This window comes from Giraffa tippelskirchi, chromosome 2, assembly GCF_054371585.1.
Source record: "Giraffa tippelskirchi isolate mGirTip1 chromosome 2, T2T-mGirTip1v1.2.pri, whole genome shotgun sequence".
In the NCBI taxonomy this organism is placed as follows: domain Eukaryota; kingdom Metazoa; phylum Chordata; class Mammalia; order Artiodactyla; family Giraffidae; genus Giraffa; species Giraffa tippelskirchi.
The window spans coordinates 8,485,532-8,504,016 of record NC_137276.1 but is presented as its reverse complement, the minus strand read 5'-3'; the positions used below and the strand labels follow the sequence as shown (position 1 = coordinate 8,504,016).

The 18,485-nt window shown below is 45.0% G+C and overlaps 1 protein-coding gene across 6 annotated transcripts in view; it reads right to left on the bottom strand.

Annotated features, from left to right (window-relative positions):
• Positions 1–18,485, bottom strand: part of CPXM2 (carboxypeptidase X, M14 family member 2) — a 132,740-nt gene that overhangs the window by 11,175 nt on the left and 103,080 nt on the right. For all 6 annotated transcript variants that reach the window (XM_081573405.1, XM_081573406.1, XM_081573407.1 and 3 more), the window contains 4 exons: positions 11,804–11,927; positions 10,054–10,250; positions 8,791–8,970; positions 1,914–2,211 (listed from right to left, as the gene is read on the bottom strand). In XM_081573405.1, coding sequence (XP_081429531.1) covers positions 1,914–2,211; positions 8,791–8,970; positions 10,054–10,250; positions 11,804–11,927 — 799 coding nt within the window. The remainder of the gene's footprint in view (positions 1–1,913; positions 2,212–8,790; positions 8,971–10,053; positions 10,251–11,803; positions 11,928–18,485) is intronic.

Sequence of the window (18,485 nt, the reverse complement as noted above, 5' to 3'; positions counted from 1 at the left end):
CACTGCTAATGAGCCAGCAAGACCCGAACACAAAGAAGGAGTGAGTGGAGGGGCTGGGGAAGGAAAGCAAATTAGAAATCGCATCTCATTAGTCTACAAAGAAATGAATCTGCAGGCTTCATCACACCGCCTGCAGGAAGAATGATTAAAAAGGCTCGAGCCACCACATGGCTCTGCCACAAAAGTCCCCGGCATAATGGAAAACATAATGGATAGAAACAAATCAAATGCTGCCTGTGTGATTAGATAGCAACCGACTTCTCAGAACGGTGCTATTGACCTGCTGCTGACAAATTCTGCAGCGTCCGAACCTAATTTAGTCACAGCGGCCACAAAAACTAAGCATATACTTCTCATAAAGATTATCGTAGGTTTTTAGGGCTAGAACTGAACAAGCAAGCATGCTTTTGGCTATTAGGATATTTTTCTTGATAGACAGGGCTAGGGGTATTGATAGTTGATAATTAGGGTTTTTGTTGTTTTTTTTTACTTTGAACAGAGCAAAACCACAATGGAGAAAAATAAAACAACTCTGCTTGGTATGTAACCAAGGAAAAAATGGCAAGCTTTCTGCATGTTTTATTTTTTTAAAATGGCCAAGGGAACAAATATGCCTACTCTTTAAAAAAAATTTTCCCCCAGAGTGGAAACATACCTGAAAAGTTTGTGAAGGCTGAATCTCTAGCAAAGGGAAAATAATATTAAAGTGAATTAGCAGAGTAAAACAGAGAACAGGGATATGCTCATAAAAGAGGTTTCATGGTGAGCACACTCCTAGAAGAGGGGGGAGAGGAGGGGTGGGAATTTATAACAGTGTTGCTGACAAGCAAGACATAGAACACACATCCACCATCTCCATCATCCTCACAACAGTCCCAGGGTGACCATCATCATCATCATTATCATCACCATTAACATCAAGCCCATTTTACAAATGGAAAATCGGGGGTTCAGAGAGGTAAAGTAACTTGTCCAGAGTCACACAGCATTTACATGATGAACTAGAATTTGAACTGAGGTCTATCTGACACGGAGTAGTTTGAACAACTTTCACAAAGTCAAGAAAATAAGCAATGAACATTACGTTTGGGGTCTTGCCATCCAAATGCAGAGACACCTTAGGGAATGTGATGTCTTCAATTCTCCTCACTCGAGAACCCTAGGCCAGGAGCAGCCCTGACCCAGGAAACAAAGGGTTTATCCTGAAACTTGGACCACGAGGTCCTCTGGCTGCGGGCCAAAGAATCCCTGAAGTTTCTGCTGGGCTTCCTCTCTGTCTTCAGTGGATGCTGGGGACAGGACATCACACTCCCTGCATCACAACAATGGGACTTTGACCAGACACCCTGGTGGGCTAGGGGAGCCTCCAGTGAACGAGAGATTTGAAAAAGTCTTGAGCATGGGATCACTGCTCCCCTCCACCTTCCAAGGGCTGGCAGCACGGGGCGTCTCCCACAGTGGGAATGGCTCCAGGTACAGTGCCCTGGCTGCAGGGCCAGTGTGCTCTCTACCCCTTCGCTGGGTTTGCTTTTCTGGACAATAATTCCCCTAAGACTATGCTTACCAACTCTGACCCTGTAACATCCAAACAGCTTGGCAGCTAAGAGTAGACCACAGGGTCAGACAGATCCCAGTTCTGCTCCTTGGGAGCCTGGACAGATCCCTCCCCATCTCAAAGCCCCGGTTACCTCTTTCATAACAAGGGGAGTAAGACGCATCTGCTTGAAGACTATTGTGGAGGTGAAAGAAGAGTCTATGCAGAGTGCTCGCACCTTATACATGGTTAATCACGGTAGCTACTCTGCTGAGAACAAGGATAGATGGAGAGCTGGACCACAGGATCCCCCCCACCTCCATCCAGCAGTCCACTCTCATTGGGCCCCATGGTGACAGCAAGACCATCAGAGACTTACTTCCGGCCACAGTGTGCCAGGAAGCCCCATTGACGGTCCCATCCTCCTTCTGGAAGTCTTCCGTGTGGCACACCCTCCTCCTGGCATCCGTCATGAGGCGGTGGGTGGAGGCGTAGGAGTAGGCCAGCCAGCGGAAAACGTGGTCGTCGGGCGTGGGGGTGTGCTCCTGTGTCTTCCACAGGGACCTCACCATGTCGTAGGGGTAGGCCACCACCAGCTCGCCCCCCTGCAGGTTGCCACCCAGCACGAAGGGGATTTTTTCCATCCAGGCTATGACTGCCCTGGTCTCCACTGCCACCTGTGAACGTGCCCAATTTTAGCACATTTGAGAAATAAAAGCAGCAGGAAACAGCCTTCTCTCCTTAGCTTTCCAAACAGGGACATAGTTGAAAAAGCAGTCATTTTACGGCATCACTGGAGCAAAATTTAGAATCTCAAAATTTGTCTAGGGAAAACTGGTCATTATGGAAGTAATGGATAAAAAGAGAAATCCAGAGAAATTTCTTATTATAGGAATACTCCAGTTAGTACACAAAGAGGGAATGACAGAATTAAAGGGTCAGCATTTGGCAACTTCACTGAATGCATGGGTCAGTCAATGAATTAATGTTCATCAACGACTTGATGGACATGAGTTTGAGTAAGCTCCAGGAGTTGGTGATGGACAGGGAAGCCTGGTGTGCTGCAGTCCATGGCGTCGTAAAGAGTAAGATACAACTGAGCGACTGAACTGAACTGAATGGTAACAAACAGCATAGAGAGAGAGAAGCAAACACAATTATCTCCTGATGAAAGAATACACACCTAAAAATCCACCCACCCTGTATGTGAGGAAACCTCTAGTGCAGGGGTCAGCAGGCTTTTTCTATTAAGGGCCAGATCAGAAATATTTTAGGCTTTGAGGTCCCTGAAACCCTTGTTGCAACTACTCAAGTCTGCCACTAGCAAATATTCAACTCTACCCCTGGAGCAGTATACCCAAATGATGAACCTGGCTGTGTTCCAGTAAAACATCATACAGGAACAGGCCTGGGCAGAACAAGACCTATGTTACCAACCCCTCCCTAGTCTACATGGCTGAGTGGTCTGGATCTCACTGCTAATTTATAAGAAACACAGAAATATGATACATTACATCACGAGAATACAGTTAGCAGCACCCAGACAGTACAAAATGCTAGAAGACAATCTAGTTGTTTATATTATAGCTGATACAAGATAAACAACAACAGAATTGCAAGAAAAAAGGGAGAAAGTGATACAGGAGAAAAGTACAGTTTAAAGAAGGGTTGAAAGGCTTATAAACTAATCAAAATGAATGGGTTTTAATTAGATCCCAGTTAAAACAGACTGTAAGAGAGAGAGATGGAAAATGATTATAGGAGAAATGCATATACTGATTGGATATTTTATAATATTAAGAAATAGCTTATTTTGATATGATAATAGTAATTTATGGCTTTAAAAGACAGATCTTTTAAAGATACATAATGAAATATTTACAGATGAAATGACATGATGTCTGGAATTTTCTTCAATAGTCTTGGGGAGGAGGAGAAAGTGACGGAATATGTAGATGAAATGTGAATTTACAAGTGTTGACGTTGAGATAGGTACACGGATGGGATCCTCTGCAGCTCCCTCTCTGGTTTTGTATGCTGAACTTTTTATGATTAAAAAGTTAAGAGAAAAAAAGGAAGAAAAGAGGGTGAATGGCAGGGAGGGAAGGAAGGAAGAGAAGAAAGCGAGGAAACAGAAGCTAAAACTGGAAAGCTTGAGATTGTCAAATACTGATCAATGAATCAAATATTTGTCATAAGTTACTGATATCTCTGAAGATAATTCCAGTAGAAAAAAAACTGATAATGGAAAAGAAATAAACATTGGAAACGGTCTAACTGAGCTGTATAGCAAATTGATTAAGGAATGAAAGTAACCTGAAGGATTCATTAAGCTTTGCTTTTGTTCCTAAACACATCAGGGCCTTGGGTTGGATGAAGCATAGAATTCAGCTCACAATGCAGGATCCTTGTGGATCCATGCTTCGTCCTCTTCGTTCATATTTTGATATAATAAACACCTGTGAACCCACCATCCATCCCAATGGTCAGCTTTTACTGACCATTTCTGCATAAACCTGTGATTCCCTCTGTCCCATCCTCCTGCTTCTCACTCAGAGGTAACCACTACACCCTAAACAATACGATTCTGAGTCTCTTTTGTTTAATTCCATACATGTATGCATAAGGGTCCGATCCCTGGGTCAGGGAAGATTCCCTGGAGGAGGAAATGGCAACCCACTCCAGTACTCTTGCCTGGAAAATCCCATGGATGGTGGAGCCTGGTGGGCTACCGTCCATGGGGTCGCAAAGAACTGGACATGACTGAGTGACTAAGCATGCACGCTCATTTGCCTAAATATGTATTACTTGGCTCTATTTTCTTTTGATCTAAAAAAAGGGTGGGTAACATACTATTGTCTTCTGTGAATTTTTCCTCTTAACGTGCTTGAAAGACTAATCTGTGTTGCATAAAGCTATATCGTTCAGTCTTTTTCACTTCAATATGAAGATTTCATCATTTATCTGTTCTTGTTACGATGAGCATGTAGACAATTTCCCATTTTTGCTGTAGTGAACAGCATTGCTGTTGACTCGTGCTGCCTTCTGGTGGGCTATGATAAGATGTGCTTAATCACTCGTCAAGTCCGACTCTTTGTGACCCACGACTGCTCTGTCCATGGGGATTCTCCAGGCAACAATACTGGAGTGGGTTGCCATGCCCTCCTCCAAGGGATCTTCCCAACCCGAGGATCGAATCCAGATCTCCTACACCTGTGCTGAAATTTATCTTGCATAAATCGCCAGAAATATAGCTGCAGTCATAGATATATACATATTTCACTTTACAAAATAATCAAGTTGTTTTCCAAAGTTACTGTGCTAATTTAAGCTTTCACAATGAGTAAGAGATCCACTGTCCCATATCCTCCCCAACACTTGGCTCCTGTTAATTTTCCCAATCAGTAGATGTCAAATGTTCTCTTATCTGCATTTCCTTAGCACTAGTCATGCTGAACATCTCTCCTTGTTTTCTGACCATGTTTCCTCCTCGGTGAGTTGCCTCTGGGTATCTTTTACCCGTTTTTCTGTGTTGTTTCTATTTTTCTCACTTGTTTTTCTTTATTCTTTTAAAAATTCTAGTTCTTTTCCAATTAAATAACTTTCAAATAACACCTCAGTTTTTAACCTGCTCTTATGATAGTTTTGAAAGTCTTCTGATGAATGGCCTTTCTTATTTTGATGTAGTTGGATTTACCAATCTTTTATAATAAATGCCACTTAAAACTGTTCTCCTCACCCTGAGGAATCATTGTAAATGTTGTTAAATTTTATCAAATGCTTCTTTCTGCAGACAAATTATTGGTCTTTTCTATCATGTCATTGATTTCTGCTCTGTTTAATCAAAATCTTTCTACATTTTGAGGTTTTCTTCTGTTACTCTTTTGCTTACTTCTTAAGTTAGTTGATGTTCAATCTTTCTTCTTTTGACATGTAATCATTCAAAGGTATAAATTCCAGGAAGCATTTTTTGCTGTACTCCACCAATTGTGAAGCTCCAATACTTTGGCCACCTGATGCGAACAGCTGACTCAATGGAAAAGACCCTGATGCTGGGAAAGACTGAAGGCTAAAGGAGAAGAGGGCGGCAGAGGATGAGATGGTTGGATGGCATCACTGATTCAATGGATATGAGTTTGAGCAAACTCTGGGAGATGGTGAAGGACAGGGAAGCCTGGCACGCTGCTGTCCATGGGGTTGCAAAGAGTCGGACACGACTGAGGGACTGAACAACAACCACCAATTTTGATAGTGTTCTCATTATCATTAATTTCTACTTATTTTTAGTTGCCAATATGAAGTTTTTCTTTGACTCATTACTTAGAAGTTTCTTTTTTTTTTCTAATTTTCTAAATACTTAGAGATCTTTTCATACTGTCTGCTAGTTTAATTGTATGGTGGTGAAAGAATCATGGTCAGCCTGGCTCTCATTTTATGAACTTTTGCCGAGGTTTCCTTTATAGCCCAGAGTGCCATCAATTTTTGAAAATGCTCCAGGGATTATTCAGAACAATAAATACTCTTACTTCTTTTTGTAGAATTCTTACAGTTTCCTAAGTCAAGGCTGTTAATTGTTATTCAATATCTATTTTTGCTGATTTCTTATCTATCTCAGGGGGTTTCCTTGGTGGCTCAGACAGTAAGGAATCCACCTGCAGGAGACCTAGGTTTGTTCCCTGGCTTGGGAAGATTCTCCTGTAGAAGGGAATGGCTAGCTACCCACTCCAGTATTTTTGCCTGGAGAATCCCATGGACAGAGGAGTCTGGTGGGCTAGAGTCCACGGGGTCACAAAGAATCAGATATGACTGAAGGGACAACACTTTCATCATCATCACTTTATCTATCTCACTGGTCCATAACTGAGAAAGGTATGGTAATGGCAGGTTTGTGTAATTCTCCCTGTGCTTCTAAAGAACAAGCTCAAAAACTAAATTCTGATCTTAACACAAAGACTGAAATTCAAGGACTTCCCATCACTGTGCTAAAATAATTCTCTCTTAGCACCTCAAGGCTAAGAAAGCTGGCAACCATGTTCCAATTCTGGTCCAAGGGTTCCCAAATTATAACATCCCTTGAATCCTCAGTTTTGCCAGATGTCACTAGCATGATAGCTTAAAAAAGAAGAATTCTAGGATGGAATTAGGATGTGAGAGAGGATTCAGAAGACCCACAGGGTCCAAGTTCTTTATCCCCCATAAGCCGTCCTTGGGCATCCTAACTCAACCATGCGGTACTGCCCTGTCTGTCTCCATCATTCACTTCTTGAGAGACCAGATGACACCACCCTGGGCAACATTAAATGAGGCAACTAGGCTGGCCCTCCTCCAGGAAGTGGTACCCACGTGTGACGTGAGCTGGAGCTCTGAGAAAGAACTGGAGAGCTGCCCTCTATCTACCCATCCTATCTCCCTTGATTCCTCAAGAAGAGAATCCAATTAATAATTGTTTTTGAGGCTGTAAATGTGCTTGCCTAAAATAGAGCATTCACTAGCTTTCCCTTTGGTGCACTGATATCACGTGTTGTGATTGTGGCCAATAAGATTTAAACAAAAGTATTATGTAGGAATTCTAGGAATGCCTCTTAAAGTTCATTGACTTATCTGAGAGGAGGATTTTCTTTTTGAACCTTTTCTTTCCTCTTCCTCCAAAGGAATGACAGCTGGGGTTCCATGATGGAACTGCCATGTTGGATTATGACTCTGAGAATGAAAGTCCACCTGCTAACATGTGGAAGCAGAAAGACAACTTCTGGGTTCCTAGTGACCACGGGGCTCCTATCTGTCTGGCCCTAAACCATCTGCCTCCAGGGTCCTTTTATGTGAAAAAAGAAAAAAAAAACAAACAACGTCTACCTCATTGTTGTCGTTCAGTCACTGTGTCAGGTCTAACTCTTTGTGACCCCATGGACTGTAGCATGCCAACCTTTCCTGTCCTTCACTATCTCCCAGAGTTTGTTCAAACTCATGTCCATTGAGTCAGCGATGCCATCCAACCATCTCATCCTCTATTGTCCCCTTCTCTTCCTGCCTTCAATCCTTTCCAGCATCAGGGGCTTTTCTAACATGTTGGCTGTCTGCATCAGGTGGCCAAAGTATTGGAGCTTCAGCTTCAGCATCAGTCCTTCCAATGAATATTCAAGGCTGATTTCCTTTAGGATGGACTGGCCATGATCTTAGTGCTTTGAATTTGAGTTTTCAGCCAGCTTTTTCACTTTCCTCTTTCACCTTCATCAAGAGGCTCTTTAGTTCCTCTTTATTTTCTGCCATTAGAGTGGTTATCATCTGTGTACCTGAGGTTGTTGATATTTCTACCTCTTTAAGCCACTTTTTTTGTTGGTATAGCCGAACCTAACACTCACATGGAGAAGGCAATGGCACCCCACTCCAGTACTCTTGCCTGGAGAATCCCATGGACGGAGGAGCCTGGCAGGCTTCAGTCCATGGGGTCGCTAAGAGTCAGACACGACTGAGCGACTTCACTTTCACTTTTCCCTTTCATGCACTGGAGAAGGAAATGGCAACCCACTCCAGTGTTCTTGCCTGGAGAATCCCAGGGACGGGGGAGCCTGGTGGGCTGCCGTCTATGGGGTCGCACAGAGTCGGACACGACTGAAGTGACTTAGCAGCAGCAACACTCACATATATAGCAGTCAAGGCAGACGTTTTTAAAGAGCATATAGGGCCAAAGACTAAGAGCATAAGAGAGTTTACAGTGAGCAGAGGAGACAATAAGAGGCATGGGAAATTTTGTGAAGATTATTTATTCTACAAGATACTTTTTGCTAACTAGACCTAAGAAATTCGGGGGAAATATTTCCCATCCAATTACATTTTTCTTTCCAAAGAAGCACCATGAGTAATAAATCCATAGGGACTCATGAAATAAAAATAAGACATCTCAAGCAATCAGTGAGGTCTAAGGACAATGTCACTGAAATTTCACAGCACTACCAAATGCAAGGGTAATAATGACATTAATGAACATGCACAATTGCACAATTCAGGTGAAGGTTTTTTGTTTTTTTTTTGGAAGTACTGCAAAGAAATCTAATTAAATGATTTCTCTTCTGGGAAGAATCTCCTCACATTTCAATTTAATAGGTAGTTATTATCTAGCACACTTCCCTAGTTTTGGAGAAGACCTGAAAGGAAAAACTGATTTTGTCGTGTTCTTAAATGTTACATCCTCTTCCAGTAGCAGTGGGTGTTTACTTTGGCCTCCTCTGCTTTACAGATTATGGGGTATTTTTACTCACCGTGGCATTTTCAGACAGAAACCACTCAGGGATGGCGATATAGTGATTGGGAACTTTCCTTGGGATGTTCTGTCGGTCCTCTGCCTCCCAAAGCAGAGTGTTTAAGTCAGGAAAGTTGTTGTTGATGTCAATTCCATCATGGGTCCAACGCCCCAGGGACCAGCCTCCCAGCTCGGAACCCTGGGAGAAAATTCAGAATGTGAGGAACCCACAGACCTCTGGACCCTCCTGGCTCTCACACACAAGACCGCTCCATCTCAGTCTCCATCTGGGGGATGCCTCGAAGCCTCTAAACATCCTCTGACACAAAGATGACATCCAAGGGAGACTATCTGGCTAATAATGTGTTAATGTTTGGTGGGTGATGGATAACGTAGTCATTATTATTAGTCCCACTCTATGTAGTCATTATTATCCCCACCCCAAAGAGGGACTGTACAGAGTCATCCTGCCACAGAGCAGCCCTCAGAAAAGGGTTAGTTCTCTCCTGCCTCCCCTGCCTTCACCTCTTCACTGGTTGAATGAAACTCCAAGTAGTAATAAGTTTAAGATTCTGTCACTGCAAAAATCAAAAGCTGCCATATTAATATGTTCACCTGCAATTCTGGCTCACGATTTAGCAACACAAGTCTCTAACCAACTATTCGCACCAATCAACACAAGCAAAAATCTGTAAAGCCTGCATTTGATGGGTACCATTGTTTGAAGTATAGTTTGCCATTTTATTCCCAGATACTGTGATATATATTTATGAATACACAATATAACATTATACTAACTGTAATCTCTACATAATTCTATACATATATATATTCCATACACAACTATAACCTATAAATTCTATATTATAACTAGACCATAAAATATAGACAATGTATCGGGTAATAAAAGCTGCTGTCCTCAGTGAACTGATGAGAGGATTTATAGGTAATCATCAAGGTTAGAATATGCTTTAAGTGTTCAATCAGTGTTAGGTGTTATTATTATTCTGTCCTATTGGCCCCATTGTATACACAACAATATTATTTTTCGCATCCTTTTCTTCAGTCTGTTAGTGTGTCCACCTCTCAGGGTCCCCATAATTCTCAATTAGTGCAATGCATCCTTCCTAAACCTTGTGGGTTCTCCTGTCTCAGCAGAAAGACACTGAAAAAGATAGCTGGTGGTGTGGAATTCAGGTCAGCTCCTGGCTCAGTGCATCGTGCGTGTGTGTGCAGGGGGCGGGGGCAGCTGCTGTGCTGGGGGAGGGAAGCCGTCCATTACCCCCTCATAGGCCTTCTCGTAGCCGTCGGGGTTGAGGGAGGGGAGTATGTGGATCCGGGTCTCCTCCACCAGGCGGATGATGCGCCAGTTCCCCGCCAAGTACTCCTGGCACAGAAACTGCATCAGCAAAAGCATCAGCTCCCGGCCCAGCACCTCGTTGCCGTGGGCCCCCGCGATGTAGTGGAACTCGGGCTCACCTTTACTCAAAGATGGGAAAAAACAGGCGATCATATCGGCTGCTTACAGCACAACAGTCCTCAGCACATTGCATTAGGAAAGACATCTCTGAATAACAGAAACGTACAATTTTATGTCTTCTTGCACATCAACTGAAGTTATATCAGTACAATTTTTATTAGTTCCCAGAGAGGTATATAAGAAGATGTGTAGGAAAAACCGTAGATGGTAACAGTCACAAAGTAAGGCTGCTTATTCTTATTTGGCAAGAATAGAGAAAATAACACAGGGTTTAGGGCTTAAAAGTTACAAATTAAACACAAATCGTAGCAATTATTTTTCTCTTTGGGGAGGTAATTCTTTTTCTTAAAAGGACTTTGTATTCAATTTTATAAAGATATGCAGATGAATAAATGCAAGCAGAAAACAGTGTCATGGGAAGTCAGCAATGACACAGTTTTTTGTAAAGGGGGCTGTCTTTGACCTTGTTCTTTTCAAAGCTCAGCTTTTTCACTGTTGGATTTATCAGTGCTGGGTGTGAGCGGACAGCACTTCTGCCTCCCTCACTGGCCAAGCTGCTGCTTTTGAGGAAATGTGACTTTACCCACAAATAAAGCCCTTACCCTTTAAAAGACACTCCTGAGAGCAACTCCTGGAATACTGATGAACATTCAAGTCAAGAGAATCAGACAAATCTCTACATTTAAATTCCAGTGGATTTCTAAAGGGCTCACAATTTTAGCAAAAAGAAAAACCTTTCACCCACCCCCACTCCCACCCTACATCCCCCAACCTGTAGGAGAACACAGTTTTGGGAGTGATTAAGTGAGAAGTGGCTAAAAACAGGAAATGCTTGAAAATAGGATGGAAATTTAAAAGAAGCTTAAGGGAACCACTTCTAACTCCAACCCTTAATGACCAGGGAGTCCAGAATTTTCTCCAGAAAAAGGAGTCTGTCTGAAGCATCTCAACCATTTTCCTTTTTGGTTAGTGTGACTGGTCTCAGAGAAGGAGAACAGAATTAAGTGTGGTCCATTTGGAGAAAAATAGGGTACTTCTAGCTTAAATAATTTGACAGCCTACATCATACAATGTGGGGTGAAAGTGACAGTGTTAGTTACTCAGTCATGTCTGACTCTTTGCAACCCCATGGACTGTAACCTACCAGGCTCCTCTGTCCATGGAATTTTCTAGGCAAGGATACTGGAGTGGGTTGTTACTCCCTTCTCCAGAGAATCTTCCTGACCCAGGGATCTAACCCGGGTCTCCTGCATTGCAGGTAGATTCTTTATAGTCTGAGCCACAAGGTAAGCCCCAAAGTGAAAGTGTTAGTCACTCAGTCGTGTCTGACTCTTTGCAACCCCATCGACTGTAGCGTCCCAGGCTCCTCTGTCCATGGAATTCTCCGGGCAAGAGTATACTACACAGAACCAAAACTGGAAGAACCTGTCTGCGCAAGTGGGCGCGTGGCCAGCTCCTGCTCTATTTCATGTATGTTCTGAGTGACCTCTGCTCGCTCTTTAAGAAAGCACCAGACACGAAGGGCCAGGGCACTGCAGACGGGCAGCCTCACCGACTTCGTGCTCCCCGGGGTGGTCGGAGATCTCCACGGCATACAGCTTCAGGCCCTGGTGGCTCTTGCCAATGTTGTAAATCCTCGTGATGTTGGGGCACATTTCATTCACGACCTTCATCAACTGCAAAATAAGATGAATTTATGGCTCTGAGCCATGATGACCGTGCTCCATGGCGGGCAGCGCTGTCAAGGAGACAGCACCACCCCCCAGCCCCCGCACACCCCCACCCTCCCACACACCAGTGCTCTGGAAGGTTCCCCTTCTGCTCCCCCTGCCCTGTCTCCCAGCAGCTCTGGCTTGTGTTTCTCACCTCCCCGGGTTGTGGTATCACCTCCTTGGTGGCTTTATTACCTAAAGACTGAGCCTTTTCTCTCTATGCTGGTGGTGGAGGTTTAGTCCCTAAGTCCTGTCCAACCCTTTTCAACCCCATGGACTGTAACCTGCCAGGCTCCTCCGTCCACAGGATTTCCCAGGCAAGAACACTGGAGTGGGCAGCCATAGCCTTGCCTAAAGTAGTGAAGTGAAGTTGCTCAGTCATGTCCAATTCTTTGCAACCCTACGGACTACAGCCTACCAGGCTCCTCCATCCATGGAATTTTCTAGGCAAGAGTACTGGAGTGGGTTATCATTTCCTTCTCCAGGGGATCTTCCCAACCCAGGGATTGAACCTGGGTCTCCCGCATTGCAGGCAGACGCTTTACCATCTGAGACACCAGGGAATCCCTCACCTAAATAAGTATTCATTACTGAACATCATTTTGTCTTATACTTGAATGAGCGTTTATGATGTCAGGCTGCTCTGCCCTCCTGGAGCTCATGGAGCAGCAGCAGAAGGAGTTGGACCATCGCCACTTCACTGGTGCCAAGTAAGGGGCACGAGGTAATGGGAGCTGTGCCATGAGAGGGTGGGGGACACAGGCTTCCATGGAAAAATCAAATACATACATGCTGTTTCCTGAATTTTGCTTTGATAGTTGAGCTCGTCAGACAAGCTTCCAGAGGAGGGGATGAGGGTCTGCTAATCTCGGGGGCTAAGGACAGGGACACACCCGCCAGAGGCTGCTGCGCCTCCATCTCTGAGCGGATACCTGTGGGTGAGCTGGTAAGTTGCCTTGATTCTCTCTGTGTGAAACCCCTGTGCCATCCTCAAGGAAAAGAAGCTCTGATTCAAAGGACATTCCTGCCAGGCACCAGACCAGCCACGCTTCCCCATGGTGGCATCAGGAGGGTACACGAGTGTTACAGACCAAGAGGGAAGCTCGAGTACCATGCAAGCAGTGAGTGAGGGCATCCCAGCCGGGGCGTGTGCCCACCAGGGAGAGCTCCATCCTTGATCAAGCAGAGCAGGAGCTGGGCTAGCGGTGACAGAGCAAGGGCACGGCTCACAGAGGGGCAGCGTGGGCCTGGACAAGTTCGATGCACCTTTCAAATCATTCCTATCAGCCAAACGACCTATAAAACGTCCTGGTAAACTGTACATAGACAAATCTGCTGCAAACGTTATGGTAGGTTGAAAGCTACGAGAACTGGAAAATTGGTATCAGGTAGAGCTTCTATTGGAGTGCAGTGACATCATACCAGTTTGCCTTTCTTGGATTCTACAATTTCTTTGCAATTCTTGCAATTTCTTTGCATTTCTTGCCTTTCTTGCATTCTGCACTGATGTGTGGGGGGCAATCATGGGGCATCAGGGAGCATCCCTAAAGGAATGGAGGATTCATTGCTGCTGGAGCTTGGCTCTCATGACACACCTACGAGGTTTTACAACTGAGCCCTGGTCAGGCACGCAGGGTCTAATTCTCTCACCACTCCCAAAAGGGGGAAACATGCTTTGATTTATGATAACTCACTCTGTGTTTTAATATCTTGGTGAGAGAAAGAGAAAGATGACTGTAAAGGACTCTTGTCCAATCATGGCAGAGATGGAAATCCACCATCCATGGAGAAACCACATTCAAGCAAGGTTGATGTAGCTTCACATCTCTCACAATGAGGAATACACACCGCGGGGCTGAAGTGGAGCCATAGAGGCGTAGCACCAAGTTTTAATAGACACTTGGTACTGATGTCATTAGTCACAGCAAGTTCTATATCACTACTGGCTCTTATCATGACAAACACCAGTGAAGTAGATAATCAAAGGGGCCTGAACCCATTCTACAGATATGGAGACTGAGGCTCAGAGAGGTCATTGAGGGGTTTGCCCAAGGTCACCCAGCTGGAACCAGGTGGAGCCAGGGCTTTGGACTCGTGGGTTCTTATCTGTCCATGTTGTCATTGTTACTCAGTCATTCAGTCGTGTCTGAATCTTTGTGACCCCTTGCACTGCAGCACGCCAGGCTTCCCTGTCCTCCACCATCTTCCGGAGCTTGCTCAAACTCGTGTCCATTGAAGTCGGTGATGCCATCCAACCATCTCGTCCTCTGTCATCCGCTTCTCCTCCTGCCCTCAATCTTTCCCAGCATCAGGGTCTTTTCTAATGAGTTGGCTCTTCACATCAGGCCGAAGTACTGAAGCTTCAGCTTCAGCATCAGTCCTTCGAATGAATATTCAGGGTTGATTTCCTTTAAGATTGACTGGTTGGATCTCCTTGCAGTCCAAAGGACTCTCAAGAGTCTTCTCCAACACCACAGTTCAAAAGCATCAATTCTTTGGCTCTCAGCCTTCTTCACGGTCCAAGTCTCACATCCACACATGACTACCAGAAAAACCGTAGCTTTGACCATACAGATTTTTGTTGGCAAAGTAATGTCTCTGCTTTTTAATGCACTGTCTAGGTTTGTCATAGCTTTTCTTCCAAGAAGCAAGCGTCTTTTAATTTCATGGCTGCAGTCACCATCCACAGTGATTTTGGAGCCCAAGAAAATAAAGTCTGTCACTGTTTCCATTGTTTCGCCATCTATTAGCCATGAAGTGATGGGACCGGCTGCCATGATCTTAGTTTTTTTGAATCTTGAATTTAAGCCAGCTTTTTCATTCTCCTCTTTCACCTTCAGCAATAGGCTCTTCAGTTCCTCTTTGCTTTCTGCCATAAGGGTGGTGTCATCTGCATATCTGAGGTTACTGATATTTCTCCAAGCAATCTTGATTCCAGCTTGTGCTTCATCTAGCCTGGCATTTCACACGATGTACCCTGCATAGAAGTTAAATAAGCAGGGTGACAATACACAGCCTTGACGTACTCCTTTCCAGATTTGGAACCAGTCTGTTGTTTCATGTCTGGTTCTAACTATTGCTTCTTGACCTGCACACGGGTTTCTCAGGAGACAGGTAAGGTGGTCTGGTATTCCTATCTCTTGAAGAATGTTACACAGTTTGTTGCGATCCACAGAGTCAAAGTCTTTAGCGTAGTCAATGAAGCAGAAGTAGATGTTTTTCTGGAATTTTCTTGCTTTTTCTATGATCCATCAGATGTCAGCACTTTGATCTCTGGTTCCTCTGCCTTTTCTAAATCCAACTTGAACTTCTGGAAGTTCTCGGTTCATGTACTATTGAAGCTAGCTTGGAAGATTTTGAGCATTACTTTGCCAGCACTCTGTCCATGAAGGAGCAGTAAAGCAATCAAAATCAACTCTGCCACCTCTTCTGTCTGCTTTACATGGGACCATTCTGGAGGATGGCCCCGGCACAAGCACTATCTGATTGGGCCTCGCATACCTGTCCCTGCTGACCGCACAGTCATTCTCCGCTACCAGTGTGGACCTCCCCAAATCCCGGTCAGCTGGTGGTCCCCTGTCCTGCATTCAGATCAATGACTGGTTCTGTAGACACAGAGGCACTCAGCTCATCCTTAACTAGGTGATCAGCACAGAGCCTGGCTGCCATTTAATGCCTACCCTCCTTCCCCTTTCAAAGAGCTGCCTGAGAACCGGGCCGCCCTGTGCTGGAAATCTTCACCTTGACATTGAAAAAAAAAAGACAAACAGCATCTTCCCTTGGATGAGCAGTCAGCCAGGGACACAGCATCTCAGGATGGGATGACTCTCGACATGACTCATCAGAGTCACCTCTTCATCCTCCACCCACCACTGCAGTATTTTTATACCAGCCAGGTTTTCCGCTCGGTGTTTTGATATCACAAGTATCTTTTCTACACACAGGAATGAGAATATGGGCATTTGGAGACTCCCTTTAGGCAGTGTGAGTGAAAGTCACTCAGTCGTGTCTGACTCTGTGCAACCCCATGGACTGTAGCCCAACAGGCTCCTCTGTCCATGGGATTCTCCAGGCAAGAATACAGGAGTGGGTTGCCACAACCTTCTCCAGAGGATCTTCCCAACCCAGGGATCGAATCCAGCTCTCCTGCATTGCAGGCGGATTCATCACCATCTGAGCCACCAAGCCTGGTGGGCCCCTGCAATGCGAGGAGGCGTTTCTCTGGGGGCCACAGGTACCATCTAAGACTCAGCTGGTGATCCATCTTGCTTATTCCCGAAAAGAGTCAAAAAAAGACATTCTGAAACTTGAGTCTTACTGGTAAATGTTTGGGTCTTGAAGTTTAAAGTGAGAGAAAGAGACAGAATTTTCTTGATGGCCTTAAAATCAAGCATCCTTAACAAGGGTGACACCACCCCAAAGGAAGTGAAAATTGGTTCTCCGGGGGCTAAAATCTTAGCTCTTACAAGCTTTATGACCCTCCAAAGTGCAACCCTACCCAACAAAATCTTATTCCTTAGTTTTTAATATAATGGGTAATTGGGAAAAGTGTCTAGAAAGGGCCAGCAGGGAAACATTATCCTCGAGAGAAGTGGGTTTTGTAAGATACTCAGCATCCTCAAGACTCTGTTTCCTCATCTCTGAATAAATCACGTCTTGGGAGCTACTGAATCCCCCTGCCTCTGTTGCTTCCATCTTGTCCTGAAGGAGACAGAAGAAAGAGCCTCTTTCCTGGTAATTCAGTTTCTAGCGATACATCAGAGGAAATTTTCATAAAGAGCAGTAAGTTACATGCATGATGACACTGGTCGTAGCCTGTTTCATCCTCTCTCACTATTCATTACAAGTGGGGTGCTATCCCGAAGCTCCAGAGCAGGAAGGTAGCTGAGAAAACTGATTCATCCCACAGCATTTCAATGACAATTACGAAGCCAGCATGAGACATGGCTAATGATCCAACATGACGTGAGACAATCTGGGCAAAGCGGTTAACCATACTCTGATCAAAATTGCATGAATTCTGTGAACACAGAAATGCAAACCCTGGAGAGAAATGGAGTGGGGATGAAGGACATGGGTTCATGGAGGATTAGCCTTGAGATTTGGGGTTTGCATTTGATATGGATCCAATGTTGTTTATCCAATGGATTAAAAAAATAAAGAAATGAGAAGAGAAAAAAGTCCTCTTCTATCATCTTAACTCATTTGCTGTGTCAATCAAGTGATGAAAGGAATTCCAGGGGAGGGGGAGAGGAAGAGAGCCAAGGTAGGCGGTGTCCCATGGGCTCGAAGCTGGGCTTGTCTGCGTCTGCAAGCTTGCACTACTGCCCTGGCTTGCCGCCACCATCACCACCCCTATGGTCAAGAGCTCAGGTGGTCCCACAGCCTGCTGCCCAGGACCATCATTAGCTGCCCTGGAAATCAAAACCACTAGCTGGCTGTCTCCCAACCCAGGTCTCTCCTTTCTACTGCCTCACACCCTCCTTATCAGCCAACGGACCAGGACTTTCTGAGCATTTGGGCCTTAACAGCACCAAGCCTCCAACCAAAGTCAAATCTTTTTTTTTTAATTAATTAATTTATTTTAATTGGAGGCTACTTATTTTATAATATTGTAGTGGTTTTTGCCATACATTGACATGAATCAGCTATCGGTGTACCTGTGTTCCCCAAACCTTTACCCCAAACCACCACTTTTCCTCCCATTACATGTGGTCTCCCAGTCCCAGGGGAGCACACCAGACCCAGCTCTCTCCCCATCTCACTGAGGAACCCTAGAACTTGCCAGTCCCCCTCAGAAACATCTCCCCACCCTATCTTCCTCAGGCCCGGCAGGTTCCCCTCCTGGGAGAGGGACAGAGTTCACCAGCCTACTGTCCATACAGCTTTCATATGGATCTCCCCAAACCCAGCTCTGCTCCCAGAAACAGCCTCCTGTTTCTCAGACTCAGGACCAAAGCCTCTCCCGGCACCGCCAGCTGTCCCAGAAACCAAAAGAGGGTTGGTGGGGTGCCAACCCTCCCACCTCCACGGTCCTGCTCCCCTGTCCTCGCTGCTCGGACCCCCCTCCTTCTGTCTCTTCCTGCCAGAGGCCCCGGACCACAGCTGACCTCACCTGCAACCCCATCCCTTCCCAACCACGGCCAACTATGCCAGCCACCTCTCCCTCCTATCCCCCAAATATCTCCCCGCAACGACAACAAATCCAGTACACTTTATGGATTTAAGATGATTGAGTGTCTGCCCTCATGGTCCCAAATGAAGGCGAAAGGTAAATGTCCATGCAAACACAGAGATGACTAAGTGATTATAAATGGTTACATGAGGTGTGAAGTCCTTTCAGTGCTCAGAACAATTAACTCACTCTGCCTCACAATATCAGAGTTTGCATGACTGCCTCCAGCCTCCCCGCTCCCCTCTCTCCCTCCCAAGCCCACTGGGGGCTCCCCTGTGGGGAGCACAGTGTCTTATAAGCCAGTGGTCTAGAAAGAATTCTCCCACGAGTCGCTCACATTCTCATGA